The sequence below is a fragment of the Lagopus leucura genome, unplaced genomic scaffold (genome assembly GCF_019238085.1).
Source record: "Lagopus leucura isolate 7727_CA_CO unplaced genomic scaffold, USGS_WTPT01 Super-Scaffold_100014, whole genome shotgun sequence".
NCBI classification, from domain to species: domain Eukaryota; kingdom Metazoa; phylum Chordata; class Aves; order Galliformes; family Phasianidae; genus Lagopus; species Lagopus leucura.
The window spans coordinates 4139644-4156649 of NW_024962268.1; the positions used below are offsets into that span (position 1 = coordinate 4139644).

General features: G+C 33.9%; 1 protein-coding gene across 1 annotated transcript in view; it reads right to left on the bottom strand.

Moving 5' to 3' along the window:
- AP3B1 (adaptor related protein complex 3 subunit beta 1) overlaps positions 1 to 17006 on the bottom strand; it is a 159572-nt gene that overhangs the window by 42151 nt on the left and 100415 nt on the right. The window contains exons 19-21 of the mRNA XM_042875404.1: positions 14135 to 14309; positions 7561 to 7633; positions 6626 to 6732 (exon numbers count right to left, since the gene is read on the bottom strand). Coding sequence (XP_042731338.1) covers positions 6626 to 6732; positions 7561 to 7633; positions 14135 to 14309 — 355 coding nt within the window. The remainder of the gene's footprint in view (positions 1 to 6625; positions 6733 to 7560; positions 7634 to 14134; positions 14310 to 17006) is intronic.

The following is a 17006-nucleotide window of genomic DNA, read 5'->3' on the forward strand; positions in this document are numbered from 1 at the left end:
TTAGATTATCTCTCTCTTCTGTCTGAGTTTCATAGCATAATATATACACAGACAAATTATGTTATATACATCATCACTACATGTTTAAGGAATAACTTATGGAATCATCACCATTATGTATTATATGTGCTTGCTTTTAAAAACATAGCACAAACTCTGTTTTCAGTAGTTCTGTCTTAAGGAACATGATATATATATATTTGATGTTGGACAGAAAAATTACTTTGAATTCTCTCACAGATGTAATCATCCAACTCTGAAAAAAGTGAATTAGTTTTAAGAAACATACTGACTTTTAATATAAAGCAAAACAAAAATTGAGTGTCTGTTTACGGTAATTTATCTAAGGAGTTCCTGTTTTGCATCACTGTCCCTCAATCCCAAGTTTGATTTCTATTTTATGCATAGGATTTTGATTTTCTAACTATGCTTACTTTACAGTTGTAGCATGTTTCACTTTTAAGTACAATATTTGAATGTTGCTTTAATCTTTGTCAGTCCAAGACAACAAAATAGTGAATAAATATGATAAATTAAATATGATGCACTACTCTTAACCAAAGACCTGGTTAATCACTATACAGTTTATGTCACATATGTGCTTCTAACTAAGGATTCATTAGTACGTAAGCTACGAGATATGGTTTAGAGGCTTGTGGTAGCAATAGTAATAGGAGGATGGTTGGACTAGATGCTCTTGCAGGTCGTTTCCAGCCTTGTGATTCTGTGATTTCATTATTCTATGATAAACATAAAATGTATGTTTACAGACATGCATACATATATTTGTGTGTGTGTATACACACACTCATGTATACATACATATATATTTAAAATTACAAGACCCCAATATGGAGAACATATAGTACTAAAATACACAGTAATCAAGTAAATCAATGAGATTATATGTAGTAATAATAAATATACCTCCTAGACTGGGCACATTTTTATCTATGCCAGGGTGTCATATCAAGGTGTTGCTTCTGACTCAGAAGAAGGAAAGATAGATCCTATTTGAACTTTCAAATTAAATTCTCTAATTTATTTGAAAGAAAATAAGCAGAATGTTCATAATTATAGAGCTTGCTCAGTATTGATGCCTTTAATAAACCAAAGAGGGCTATAACTAAGGCTTGAACATTAATAAACATTACAAATGTTGATAAATGGATTTCTAATTAATTACTAAAGGTGAAATCACCCTTTAAAAGACTGCTGTAGGAGGGTTTTTATTTTAAATTAAGCTATCATTTAAAAAAATGCGTAGAAGTAATTTTTGGAAGGATGTTATAACTTTCAGACGTGTGATGTAATGGATGTATTATGTTACCATTTTAAGAATGTCTTTTGCATTAAATTTTCATAAACATGGAAAAACAAATTTAAATATCTGGGAGGTCTGCTTTGCATTCCTTATCTGTCTTGTCAGTGTTTAACATCTGCTGATGAGCAGTTACATTCATTCGTAGCTCTCCAAGTGCTTTCCCAAGATAAGTAAGCATCATTATCCTCATTTTTCAGATGGAAAACCAAGAGACTGTGTTACTCCCACCAGAACAGACAGTAGTAGTAAGCCAAAAATAGAACTCATTTTCCGTATACAACACCCAGTTCTGTATCCAGTGGACCACACCATCTTCCTGCAAGCATCAGTCACACCTCATGAGCTGTGTAGCTAAATTTTGGGTGCACAAAGAGAAAACTCTTTTTTTTAACTCTTACATTTAAGACCATGCTTTTTCACTTGCTTAGTGAAATAGTGAAATTAGAATAGTTGCAAATTTCTCAGACACCCTACTAACTTCTGGAATTTGTAGAATTTGTTTCAGTTGAGCTTTATGTTAGCTACAAAGCCTGTATAGCACAGAATAGGGAAAAATGCAGGAAACGCATATACTTTAAACTGTTCCACATGGAAGAAAACCCACCTTAAGGAATGAAGCTGGAGAGAGAGCTCTGCGTAATTCCACACACGCTGCTTAGTGTACAAGTGTGGTCAACAATGTGGAGAAGTTACAAGGATGCACAAGGATAGCACACACGCAGCAAACCTCACCACTGCTCCCTCAGCCGGGGGGGGCCCGCCCACCAAACTTTCCCAATTGCAGCCATTATATAAAAAAGCAGGCTTCAGAGAAAATAAAGAGGAAACATTTAAGGTACAGGAAAAAACTCTCCTGTGGTAAGACATGAAAAAGTAGACATTTCCTACTACAAGCTGAAAAATAAGAGTGCAAATGCTATACTATTTAAAATAATACCACCGTAGGATACTATGGGTCTGTATTACTGTAAAAGATGTGGCTAACACTCAAAACTGATTTAAAAGTAACTTTGTCCAACAAAAAAATTTGTTGATTCTAAGAAGGACTATATACACAAATATAACAATATTTACTTAAGAAAACAACAGTAATTGCTCAAACTATCTCTACAAACACAGGGATTATCAAGTATCTACTGAAACCATTGCACAGTCTGCTGCAATCACTAGTGATTGCACCACATCTCTTTCATGCTATTAAGAAGTTAATTCTGAGGACATAGACATTCCTGAGGTAAGAACCCGAGAAGAACTCTGACCGGAGTTTATTTATGAATTATAAATAGATGTAATTATATAATACTTAGAGCTAACAAAGCTTTGGAAAAATAAAACTCATGAAGTAGAGCACATGCCAGTAAACTACTTTGGAAGACGTACTGAAGGAATTAGCAAATTCTTATGCTTTAGGTAGCTAACCTTGCCTTACAAACTGCATACCATACTATACTGACAATATAATCCATTATTATAACTCCTGTGTTCCCTCTGCTTCCAAGAAGAGATCCTTTACACTTGCTACAACACACTGAATTGAGAAAGTAACCCAAACTATAAGAACACTTTCCCCTGTAAATACTACTTCAGAAACTCAGGCATTAAAATGTCTTTCAAGGGGGGAATACCATACTGAAAATATCTCTATTTGTATTTGAAGGACTTAATATTTACTGTTTTTCAGGTAATTCCGCAAACATACTAAATTTGAAATTAAATGTATTTATCACTTAGCTTGACAGGTCTGTAGCTCGACCTTGACTTTTGTCAGAAACTATTATTTCTGCTCTATGCATCACCACTCTAAAGAAGTTCTCAAAATGGATCCTAGTCAAGAGTTCTGCAGAAGATTCAAGAGACAGAAAAAAGCATGAATTACTGATCCCTTTCAGAACAGATTCTGTGGAGCTCTGAGTAACAGAAAATAAAAACATACTGTTGATAATATTATATTAACTTCTTTCAAACAAATACAGAGTATACTAAAGAAAAACAGTGAATAAAACAGTACCACTCCTACAACTATGCCACAATTCAGTATGCATAATAACTAATGAAAAGACTGAATTATTGCAGCAAATAAATTTTCTGCAAGTATCTCTTCACCACAAGATTTTTCCTCTCTTTCTATTGTAAACATTTCTTAACATTTGGCCTTGATTTTCTTCCCAGATTACACCGTGCTGGGGGGCAGGGAACATACCAGATCTTCTTTCAAATCCTCCTCATCTTGGCCTAGCATTCCCTTTTTGCCCTATCCAACTGCTGCTGCTGCTGCCAGAGTCATATCTAGCTGCAGTTTCCTAATGCCTTTCAGAACTGTAGACATTTCTTGCTACCAAAGAAGTCCTCCCTCCTCCTCATTTTTTTCTGAAGCATACATAATTGCTAATACTAGCTCAGGGATATATATATATATCTAGGGATGCAGTTTACTATCTGAAGCTATAATGCAAAAAGAGCAGGTGGTTTAGCTTCTTTTGTCATCAGCTGTGTGATTAGTAGGAACAGACAATTACTCCTTTCTTTTGCTTCTCTGATACTTTCCATAGCTCTCCTCTTCCTCCCTTCACTGCTCCTGCTCACAGTATTATTTCTTGCAGTAGGTTATATTCCTCCCTGTCCTTATGTCATTCATGAGTTTTGATTTTTAATCTCTCTTCTCCTACTTTAAAAACTTCCATTTTAGGGACAATATAAATTTCTGCTGTTTTCCAAATCTGCTTTAAACTGACAGCATACAAAAGCCTCTCACTTCCATTTCTTAATTGGCACTTGTATTTTCACATATCTTGCAAGCCTTCAAGGACATTTCAGCATCTACAATTCAGCTGACTCCAAATGTATGAGTTCTGAGTGCATATCTGTAGAAGCCTCGGTAGAAGCCTCCAGTTTCCTGGTTTGTTGTACCCATCTGAAGGTAAGAGTGCAAGAGGACAAAAGCACAAACATGGATGTACTGTGCTTTGCATACAGTCTGAAGAAAGTGATCCATAAATTACCAGAGAATTTCATTTTTCCTGGAACAAACTGTAACATGCATTCATACATCTCTCTATGACAAGTAAATGTTTTATGTGTAAACAAGAATCATAAACACAAATGAGCTGTGCTACAAAGCATTAGGCTGTGTACTGCAATTCATATTCAAGATGCCTTTTTGTTGTTGTTTTTTTTGTTGTTTTTGTTGTTGTTTTTTTGTCAACGAAATAGCATTTCGTTGAGACCATTCTTATATTTATACTTTCTGTGATGTTAAGCAACTTCTAAGGAAGAACTTCACCAAAAGAGTGTACTGAGGGACACGTTCTGGTGGAAATGTTGGACTGGATGATCTTGGAGGTCTTTTCCAGCCGTGGTAATTCTATGATTCTATGAACATGGAGTTATAAGTTTTCTAAAAGCTGTATCCAATTACAGTCCTGAATGATTTGAATAATAGACTGTCTGACATATTCCAAGATAAGTGACTGCTACATTTCTTCAATATTAGGGTCATATACTGTACTTATCTATTTTTACTCCATGATCTCCATTGCCTGGTAATAAATTAATTTCTCATTGTTGGTTTGGCATGTGCCCTACAGTTAAATTCATTTTCTCTCCAAATGAAGGAAGAAAAAGTTTTCTGAAGTATGACAACTATTCTTATTTTAGAACAAGTGGCCACAGATTAAATTTAGAAAATTATTTTAAGAGGGACATTCCCACATAAAGTCTTAAAAGCTCTTTTTATATTTTCATTTTTAGAAAATTACCTGATGGTGCAAAACAACCTGACTGTAACTACATAACTACTTGCATGTAGGACTTTTTACACTGTACAGCTTTTAACCTTAGTGTTTAATTTTCCTTGTTTCCTAGAGCACAGAACACTTCAAAGGACCTCACGTATACCTGCAAGTATTACCAATGGCAGTGACAGCTGAAAAACAGGAAATCACCATGCAGTAGCAACAACTAGTGCTGATATGACCAGCTGTTTCCAGAGCAGCAAGTATAAGCATATGTTCTTCATTCCTCACTGATTACCAGTAGCACCAAGAAAAAAACATTTTGCATATTCAACTCTTTCATACAGAACTTCTTTCTACACTGCTGTGTAACACGTATGACAGTATTTCACATTTTCAGAATGTGTTAGACATGAATGACTGTGCATCACGCAAAGTGACTGTCCAGTTTGTTACTGGCCCACCTGGAATTTAACTGCATCCCAATTTTCAGCCTTAAGTAAGGCTGATAGCCACCACATAACCTAGAAGTCTGTCTCATAAGCACCTTAAAGCCTGTAAATATAAGACTGAATCAGTAGATAAAATATTTTATTTCTTGAGTCAAATAATTTGTTACACATTCTCTACTTGAGAAATACGTAAGTATATAACTTTAGGAATGCATTGCTCACAAACCCAACACAAAATACTTTAACAGCAGTTATTAAAGTAGCAGTGTAGGTTCTAGATATCAGCCACATAAGAAACAAGGCTAGGCTAAAAGACGCTCATGCATATATGGTTCTTTCTTCTGGTCACTTCCACCAACTTCCACAAAGTTAATCACCCCGTGCAGCTGTTCCTTTTTGAATTTGACAAAAAATTTGAAAATTTGAATTGGACAAAAAAAAAAAAATTAGAATAAAATTAAACAAACAACACAAGAATGCAAACTACTATTCTTTTCACCAACAGAGCAATGCCCTCCATGATTTGACTAACCTTAATTGCACCTATAATTTTGAGCTTCCCTAATGGAAAGTGCTACAAAGCAGAGTTCACTAACTGTATGAATCATGACACATACTGATATACCACCGATTGTAAACCTATACCCTTTGTATTTGCACCCATAGCTGTGATTTGCACACTCATGAAAAAAATAATTCCAAGTAGCAAAATGTCTTACTTGGAGACATGTATAGCAAACAACCACAGAATTAATAACTGTGATTTTTTATGTAGCTTGTTTTTGATAATGTATCAAGTAGATGATTTGAAAGATCTGTACAGTTTGTATGTGTAATTTGTAAATATAGATCTTCCCAAGGCAGAAGAAAAAAAAAAAAAAACAGATTAAAAAAGAAGTTTAAAATCCTCTTAGGCATTCTTCTTAAGCAATAGTTATCCATTTCTCTATATTACAGGAAGTATTTATTTTAGATCAAAAAGAACCTGCCAGACTTGCATGTAAACTAGAATTTCACAGGTGAAAGTATTTCTGAAAAGTAGTTTTGATGACTGCCTCAAAAATATGGTATGTTTAAATTAAGACACCTCCCTCCACTCTTATTTGAAGGATACTTACATCAATGACTGATGAACCTGACAGACTTAATCCTTCTAGATCTGCTGTTAAACTTGGGGACAAAACAGCTGCTGCAGGAACTGCCACAGGAGTTGTTACAGGGTAGACTAGAAGTAAAAAAGCACTTGTCACTTAATATAAAATAAAATAAAATATCGGGAAGGACAATGATCTGTTTTCATTAAGTTTAAAAAGTCCATACATCTTGACATAATTATTTATGTTCATATGTTTCCTAATCACACAAGATTATTTTTTCCAGACATTTCATCAATGACCAATAAAACATGAAAGAAGAATTAAAACATATTTTTTACATTCAACATATATTTCTTACTCTCTTTTACTTTCTATTTAATCCTTTCATCTGATCCATTCTGTGCAGCACATTTTTATTTATGAGGTATGTGCAAAGTATATATTAATGCAACACTAATATTTGATGCACATGTAGAAGTAAACATGAAGATAGCACTAAAATGCATAGAAAAAAAGTAACACCAGCCCTACTCTACCTTTCCACAACTACATTTTAATCTGTTGTTTGAAATAGTCATTTTTAGTATCTGATTATTGTACCATAATGCATGATGTTGAACAAGACACAGTCATGGGTACTTGAAGAAGGAAGTAAGCCCACTTCAACAGAAGACAAGTCTAGACAGAAAATTCTCGAAAGAAATGTTTTACATCCCTGTACATTTCAAATTGTTAAACTGTTTCTTAGTTCTACAGTAAACAAAATCATGTATAATCATAATTTTGCATAAGAAAAGTTACTAGGTACTAGTTACTGGGTAATACTTTTGTACAAGCAATTTTTTTGCATACAAAAAATGAACAAATTCAACATTTAAGACATTTAAAATGTCACTGAATCAACTGATTGAATTCATGCTATAGGAAAAAAATGAGACTTTAATCAAGATACTTACAGTCATCTAAATCTAAGAGAAACACATCTTGTTTATTTGGAGCTTTTCTGTCTTGTACTGTTTTTTCTTCTTTCTGTCAAAATAGATAAATATTTTATCTTTTACTGTATCAGCAAAAGAATAGTCTTTAATACTTTTATAGTGGCAATGTGTACATCGACTGCTTAGAGCTTAGCATTTAAAGAATTCACCTTGTGAGAAAGAGTTCTATCTATACATAAGCTGAACCCAAATTCCACATTTAAACTGTATTTCACTCCTCTGAAGCCCATGTTTAGATTTAATTTTAATAACATCTGCTACTCAAGAAAGATCTGCTGACAAATCAGACCATTAGAGACAGAAACTTTTTTTTATGAGAAGTCATAAGAAAGACATTATTTGCACTTATCTAGGAGGGGGGAAACCTGTAAATACAGATCTAAATAAAAAAGTAGAATGTCATATTGCCCCTTCTGGCCTTCATTCAAAGACAGCTCTTATGAGTTGCCAAAGCTTCTTCCAGCACTCAAGAAAGATATATCTATAGGTCCCTTCACAAGATAAGCAGATAGAATCACTTTCCTTGAATGTCATCATAGAACAAAATGACCTATCTTGCCAAAAAGTACATTCAATTTTTCTAGTCTCTCAGCTTCATAGTCAGTTGCAAGCTAATACCATGCCAAGATTTTTTTTAATTTTTATTTTTTAATTTTGGGAGAATGTACTTCTCAAGAGTACACGAAGAAAGTGGGCTGATGTTCTCAGTATTTGAAGCCACTGATGTTAAATACTGTCAGGCTTGACATGGGACAAAATGACACTGCTCTTCATTTTCTTCCAGTGGAGCAGGCTGCCTGGAGAGCATGTGGATATCCCATCCCTGGAGGTATCAAAGTCAGGTTGGATAGGGCCCTGGGCAGCCTGAGTTGGTGGGTGGCAGCCCTGCACATGGAAGGGGCTTGGAACTGCGTGGTCTTTAAGGTCCTTTTGGGCCCAAATCCTTCTGTGATTCAAACAGAAATTCAAAGTATTCTCTGTGGTCATTACAAAAGTGCTTCAGGTATTCTATGAGGAGAATGCTCTTGTGGGCAGAGCACAATGGAAGCTTTTTATTATTAATTTTTAAATTTTTTATTATTAATTCTTTGATTTTTAAATCAACTGACTGAAATGTTCCTAATCACTACAGTATTTGAATGTTCTGCTATTGCTAGTTCAGTTGATCTGTGACACTCCTCTAGACCAATGAAATCTTACAAAATATTTTTATCTTTCCATTCCTTTTATGTTTTGCCTTAGTTACTGATTCTGCTGCAGAATCAGCATTTCTGAGTGCCAGGGCAGTCACAACCACAAGACTGCATTTTTTTTCTTCTGATGTGATTACTGGCAACTCATCTGGCTACTTCTTTTTTTCTTCTGTGAAATAAAGATAAACATTGTACTTCATAACTCTCAGGTGCTATCTGAATTATGTAATTATTTTTACTTGCATATAATTGAGTTATGAATTACTTCACATCAAAGAAGTCTTAGAAAAATTGAAATATACATATTTTGTTTACTGAAGACTGAAGTTAAGAAAGACATTCTGTGATACTAAGGCCTTTTAGCTTTATTTTGTTATTTGTTTTACCATCCTGAAGTAGTTTCTAAGTATCTATTACAAAGCTCAATATGTAGATTTGCAATACACATTTCTTTTTTGGACTTCTATTACTTTGAATCTACAGTGTAATTCATCTTCAGAAATTGAAAAAAATCCATCAAAGATAATTTCTTATCCTTCAAAATAAAATAAAATAAAATCCTCTTAAGATACAAGTACAGATACATTACATCAAGGTAATACATGGGAAGAAAAATGCCCACTGCACACATTATCAGAATATTAGAAGATTAGATCTGTATTTGCAGATATATGATAATATATCAGAATATAATATATCAGAATATAATATATCAGAATAATAATATGATAATATTATCAGAATATTAGAAGATTAGATCTGTAAATACAGATCTAAGTAAAAAAGTAGAATGTCATATTGCCCCTTCTGGCCTCCATTCAAAGGCACCTCTTGTGAGTTGCCAAAGCTTCTTCCAGTACTCAGAATACTGTACATAAGTACAATTAGTTTACAATTGGTGGAAAAAAAAAACAAACAAACACAGAAAAACCCACCAAAAAAACCCCAACAAATCAACAAAACAATGACGACAACAACACAACCCTGCCATCTGGAAATATGAAATTAGAAGCAAAGTAAATCAATATAAAGCTAATATTAAAGTATGATTAAGTGTTATTTTCTACTTCAATCAAGTGCGTCAAGCTTGCACACATACAGAGGTACTAAAATACATGAATATTTTCATATTCATACGTATATTTTCAGATACATGTATGCATACATAGCATATGTGTTTCGGTACAAAACATCACAGAAGTTTATTTAAATTAGTCTTGCCATATATATATATATTTGTATATATATATATATAATATGTTTATAAATATATATTTATAATATATTATAATATAAATATAAATATTTATTTATATGATCATTTTTTTCTTTTTTTTTCCAAAGAAAATAAAATAGATTGGCTTTCTAGAAATAATGAATAGCCAATGACTGCAACAAATACTATGAACACATATTTCTAATGAGTGAAAAAAGCTTTGCATTCCAAATCAAGATAATAAAAAGGTTATGACGTGTCTGGCATTTCCCTGTAATAAATTTTATTATTCTTTCCTTAAAATAAATCTACAATATAACCCAGCTTCCTGCCAGGAGAGCTCACTATGGGAAAAGCAGAATACTAAACAAAGAAGTTAAGCTATATTCCATCAAACATTTCTCCATTTGCAATTCATCTTGGTAATAGAGATAGAACCTGGTAAATGCATATAGGACTTGAAGCAGGAGATTTCTCTTGCTCAATGCATAATTCATGTGCTCCGCCTGCAAAGTGTGTAAAATGAGAATTTCACACCGCAGCATGAGCCATGGAGCTGCAGAGAAAAGGCAGATGAAATCATATTTTGCTGTGTGAATTTTATTTCTTATCCTTCCAATATTTATACAAAACCATCATTGACAATCCAAATGCATTGACAGATCACCCACTGTTTCCATTGTGTTAGCACTTGAAAAGAGATCAGGCAGAAAGATAGACAATTTGTTTTTGTATATTTTTTAAATAGTGGATCAGGTTTTTAACAGCTGAGTGACTGTATTATACTTGTATAAGGAGGTCAACAGTAGCTGATTTAAAAATCCCACTGCAGAGACACCTACTTACACATGCATCCTCAAATCTGGCTTTCTACTGTAGAAATGCTTAGATCATATTATTTACCTGAACATTTTCAACTATGCATATTTCAAAATTATATAAAACAGCAGCATAAGAGATGGATTTTTTTCTATTCACCGCAGCTCAATTATGATGAATACAACAGCTTTTACAAAATTATTCTTCGAGAAAAAAACAGAACAAAACACAAAAATAATCGGAAGTTTGTGTAACCTATTTCTGTGCTAGAAAATGCATGGATGCATGCGTAAATTAAGCTCTTGTGTGACCATAATCAAACCGTTTTATGAAAACTGTGCTAAACATGGCAATGGTACCCAACAAAATACAGAATGGTAGACAACACTCAGAACATTTGTTAACTAACAGCTCATAATTTGTGGACACTGACCAACTATAAAAATAGACCTTACTAATTACTCCTCTCACCAGTGTGTTTCTCAGAAAATATTTTCATTTTTATTTATAAGGATAAGAAAGCCCAAGAAATCATCTTCCCATCTGCAAGGGCCACATTACAGTAATAGCAGAATAATACAAGCAATGTCTTTTCCAATTTAAATCTTCCAGACAAAGAACATCCTTTTCTTAGGGCCTAAGTTTTTAATGGAAGTAAAATAAATATGAGTAGTTCCTGTAAAAGGTACTTTAATAGAACGGCTCCACATTTGACTTTATCTGAAATGTTCTTTACAGCTTGTTAAATTATTGCTTTTCTTTCCAACTTTGAAGGGCTATCAGGGTTATCATCAGTTAGCTACACTTTTGATCACAAGGCTCAAAACAGGTACCTGTACAAAAGCCAGTTAAGCTACTCAGTACAGTAGTCACCCTTGATACAAAATACGTATGACTGTCACCTCCATCTTCTTAACCAATTACACTGTTGAATATAACTATCAGAAACATCTGTAGTAAAAATGCAAGCACCCAACATTACTTGAACAGTGAAAAAGTCCTTTGTATTCAAGAGCATTACATTCACTTCAGACTCCTGCCCAATTAATTCAACCTTCATTCAATCTCACATACTACTACATTGGCCATGTCAGAGTTTCCAAGTGACAAAGCATTTAAGGAACATTTGGACAGTGAATTTCATACTATCTTTTCAACTAATTCCTTGTCATGTTTTTTTTACTGTCATGTACGCAAACCCCGTTATTTAATATTTTTGTGACATTTTAAAGCTTTGCAGTTCTTCAGTTCTACGTTTTGAGTCTGATCAACTCTTCTGTCAATGGCTTAAAACTTCCTTTGTTCCTAGTACATTTCTTTTTAGGTACATCTTAAGTAAGGCTTTAAGACTACTCCAGCAAAAATCCAAATGCTTGACAATTCTCTGCTGACTTCAATGAAACAATCCCAAGTTTCTTAAACATTCTGGTTCTCATATTACACAGTACATTGACTTCACACATTCTCAGGCACTGTTCTAAAATATAAAAAGCTTACTTATGCTGGTAGTCCTCACAAATCCTGTGAAGAAACTGTAACAGTTTAAATAACTATAGTGAAAGTCATCACAAAGGCTGGCCCTGAAGCTCTGAGGAAGGACAATTGCAGCAGTGGGCACACAGTTATTTGAACACAGCTTTGTAGTGACTTCTCAGAGTAAAGCTGAGTTCTGTTATTGTCTGGTGAAAAAAATCTGTATTATACTGTAAGAAGCTGCAAACAGTTAGTGTGAAAGGAGTTAACTCTCTTAATATTTAATTTCCCTGCTATGAATAAATCTTAGAAGAAGGTATGCTATCCAGTGTCATATTAGGCAGGAAACATTGATCAAATAACAGAAATACACCTCAATTTCTATGCTATGATCTCCATTAATTTTTTTGCCTTCCTGGTAGATTACGGGAATGTACTCATTCAGGTTGTAACTCAGGTTACAACTCAGAGCTTGTAAGTAGATGTATCAAGTTAAAAACCGAAGACCTTTTACATCATAAGATCAAGCTTTAGAGAAATGAAGGGCCTTTCTTCCTCAGCTAAAGGAAAATACCTGAACAGCTTAATGAAGTCACAGACTTCTCCCTTAGCTATTTGAAACACATTTGTCTTCTTCTACACTTCTACAACTGTACCAAATGCAGCAGAGTCCTGTTCTGACTACTCAGCAATCTATACTGAAATCCTGATCATAATGTGTCAGCTTAATTTAAAATGCTTCAGATTATCACTTAATTTTCAACGCCACACTTAGTAAAATGGAAACTTCTGAGCTAGAATTCTAACTGAATTTTTTATAATGTGCATGAATAGAAACGGAAATAAATTTTGACAACAGAAAAATAACTTTCAGAAATGATTTTACCTTAGCCTTAGCATGAAGTTCCTCATATACTTATTTTTTAAATGAAAGGCAATTAAATAAACAGAATCTACATCATGCAATTAGCTTCAGCTCAGTAATGCTTGAATAAAATGAACTTCTAGCCTCTTTATCTTCACCAAGTCAGCAACTAAAACTTAGCTAACACAAGCTAAGTTGCAAAAGTTAGGAGAAACTGTTGGTTCTGTTGAATACTTTTGTATCTTTACACATTTCAGAATTCAGTTAGAAAAAAAAAAAGATTTGAAAGATTGCTACTTCATAAATATTGCAAAAAAGCTAATATAACTTGAAGTGATGAAACAATTTATATGCTTTATTCCTATCGAACAGGGAGCAATAAAAGTTGAGTACTCATTAAGGATACTAACTGTACTAGTCTACATATATACCTGTAGTAAATAATTTCACTAGTCTATGTATATATCTTGAGATAGATAAATTAACTTCACTGTTCTCAATGTTAATGGGAAATTTTAAAACAAAGCGAGGCAGTTCTATTTGAGTGCCTTAAGAAACTCTCTCAGATCCAGGTCTTGTAGTAATTATGATCCCATTTTAATCTAACAGTCATCACAAATCAGGCTATTATTTCTGTGCAATCCTCATGTTTTCACCAGTTTAAAAGTAATCTAAAAAAATTAGGTCCCCTTATTCATTATCTATGTGGAGTAAACCAATATGTAATTTTATTTTACAGTATTTTTACTTGCTTAAATTACGAAACAGTTACTATTGTTTTTGGGATTAGTCTTTTCATGAAAAGTCAACAAATATTTGCAAAACTTCTGCTTCTCAGATATTTAAAAAATTACTACCCATTTCCATTCCTCAAGAAAGAAATACACAGTTAGATGCATTGTTTAATGTTTTATATATATACACACAAGTATATGTATGCATATATAAATATTTAAAACATCTTACCTTAGTAGAGGTAGCATTTCTGGACTTTTCAGCACCTGAGTCACTATTAGAGTCTGATTCTGACTTGGAGTTTGAAGAACTCTCATCTGATGAACTAGACTCTGTATCAGAGGAACTGAATGTGCTTCTGGACTTGGAGATTTCCTTTGCTTTCTTTTTAATGCCTTCTGAATCACTAGAGATTAAAATAATTAAATATAAGAAACACAGAAAACCACCAAAGAAAAACACTTTGGAGTAATAATACCAGAAAATAGTTCGAGTTGGAAGATATCTTAAGGATCATCTAGCTCCAACTGCCCTGCTGTGGGTAAGGGCACCTTCCAGTAAATGAGGTTCCCCAGGAACCCCATCTAACCTGGCTGTGAATGCCTTTAGGGATGGAACATTGACAGGCTCTCTGGGCAACTCTTCCAATGTCTTACCATCCTCTGAGTTATAATTTCTTCTAATGATCTAAGTCTAAGTAATCTAAGTCTCCCTTGTTTTATTTTAAAGTCATGACCTTGTCCTATTGCTACACGACCCGATAAAAAGTCTCTCTACCTTTCAGTACTGAAAGGTACAAGGTCTCCCTGGAGCCTTCTCTTTTCTGCATGGAACAAGCCTAGCTCCTACAGCCTTTCTTTGTAGGAGAGGTGCACCAACACTTTGATCATCCTCACAACCCTCCTTTGGGCCTGCCCAAGTAGCTCCATGTCTTTCTTTCTGGGGGCCCCAGAGCTTGAACTAGGAAGCATCCTACAACCAAGATTTCAAAGATTTATGAAATGAATGTGAAATCAGTACTTCCTCATGATAAGGAAACTTGGCTACAATGGCAGAAGTAGTAGCTTATTTAAGGGAATTCTGCCTATTCCGCCTGCAACTAAAAGAATCATGATGGATTATAAGATGTTTTTGCAGAGTAAAACTGACTTTGAACATCAAGACATTTATTGGTTTGTTAATCTTTCCAGATCAAGACAACTAGAAAAAAGGCCCGTAATACCTACCAGTATTTCAAGACATACAGATTTCATTCACAAGAGCTGCTACCTTTTGACACCTTTTGTCATATGAAATACATTATGGCTACTGGACTTCAAAGATAGCATTCTTCATACAGTAAGGTTCTGTTAATCATAGCAATTTTGGATTATGTTGTTCTATGTTAACAGCTACGAAATATTATTAAAATCTGCCCAGTTCTTTTCTACTAATAGTGTAACTACAAATTAATAGATTATTCTTTTGTCTCAGTGGGAGTAGGGGATGAAGAGGAAAAGATCAGTAGATATAAATATTGCAGGAAACAAAAACTATTTCCTAATAGTTATCACGGAAAAGCTAGATAGTACTGCCCACTGAAAACAAACTTCTCTTTTTGCGTATGCACGCAACTTAAACTTCTAAATCAGGTGCACCACCTGATTCAGCTTCCTCTTCAAGACAATAAATTGGATGCTGAAAAGATGAAAGGGTAACAAGGTCAGGAATAATTAAACAAATCCAGACCACTCAGCTAGTAGGAATCCCTTTTGTCCCAGCTTGTTAAATATTTTTGCCTAGCTTGAGGAGCAGTGCAAAAGAATACACAGTGCCACAATACCATTTCAGATGGCAATAATTTTAGAAGGGAAAGATAGAGGGAAAAGGAATTGAAAAGTCTAACACTACAGAAAGAAAAAAATGTAAGGAGTAATGCTTTCTTCTTGCCAAGAACCTTTCAAGATTGAACTGCCTGAATCAAATGCAATCAAAACATTTAAAAATCAGTATTAGAATTTAAACCATGCTAGTAAGGCCCACCCATGAAGGTGAAATCAAAACCCAGAATTTTAACAGTTGAAAGCCATTTTCTCTGAAAGCAGTGAACTCAAGGCTTGCAAATCTAGAACAAAAACCAGGAATATGCTTTACAGAAACAGTCCAATGTAGCAAATCTGATTGTTAAGATTATGGTGAAAAACAGGAAATCTCATAAGGAAATTTCATGTGATAGCTTGTTTTAGGTCACTAAGCTAAAAATAAAAATTCCCTACTGTATACTGTTCCTCATGACATATAACACACACAATGACAAAACTGTCTACGTTTCCTCCATTGCCAATGAACAGGAGCTGTAGTTGTATTAACATAAGCTACTGTGAACTCATTACATAAATAAAAAAAAACATTCTTTCAAAATACATCTTATATTTAAAACAAGATTTAAAGATTAAAAATGTTACTTTATTGTGTATCAGCCAGTTTTGACGGGTAATCATTGTTTATCTTACTCCTTAAACTTTCAGATGCTACTCTAATGAGAAGAATTTACTGGTAACTAGCTTTTTAACTTTCCGATGATGAAAAGCCTGTATTAATTTAACCTACAGATTTCATTTGTTCTGAACAGGAAAAACAATATAAATCACTTTTAAAATCATTAAATCCTGACTTAAATTAATAAAGTCATAATTAGGGCATTATGCTGTGTTTGTTATGGAAGTGGCAAGGCGAGCTGCTTTAATTACTGTCTGTAATAAAAGGAGCAGAGTGCGTACTGCTCCCCAATCAGCGCTGTCAGCCACGACTGAGCTGAGCTGCAAACTCATCAAGTGAGCTGGCAGCAGACTATAGACTAAAGGGCGATCATGTCTGCAGAGGCTACTTGCTGACAACAGTAGAAGAAACAGATTCATACAATCCAAGGTATTAGCCCCAATTACTCAAAATTTTAATGATACTTTAATACATGATAATGCTGTTGATAATGGGCAATCTTAAAAAGTGCTAACACTTAAATATCTTATGACCGTTTCCCTTCACAGCCCTTGCTTCTAATATTTGGATCATAATCTTTTTAATATAACATTATTTAGAAAAATCAATTGTCTTAGTTACATAA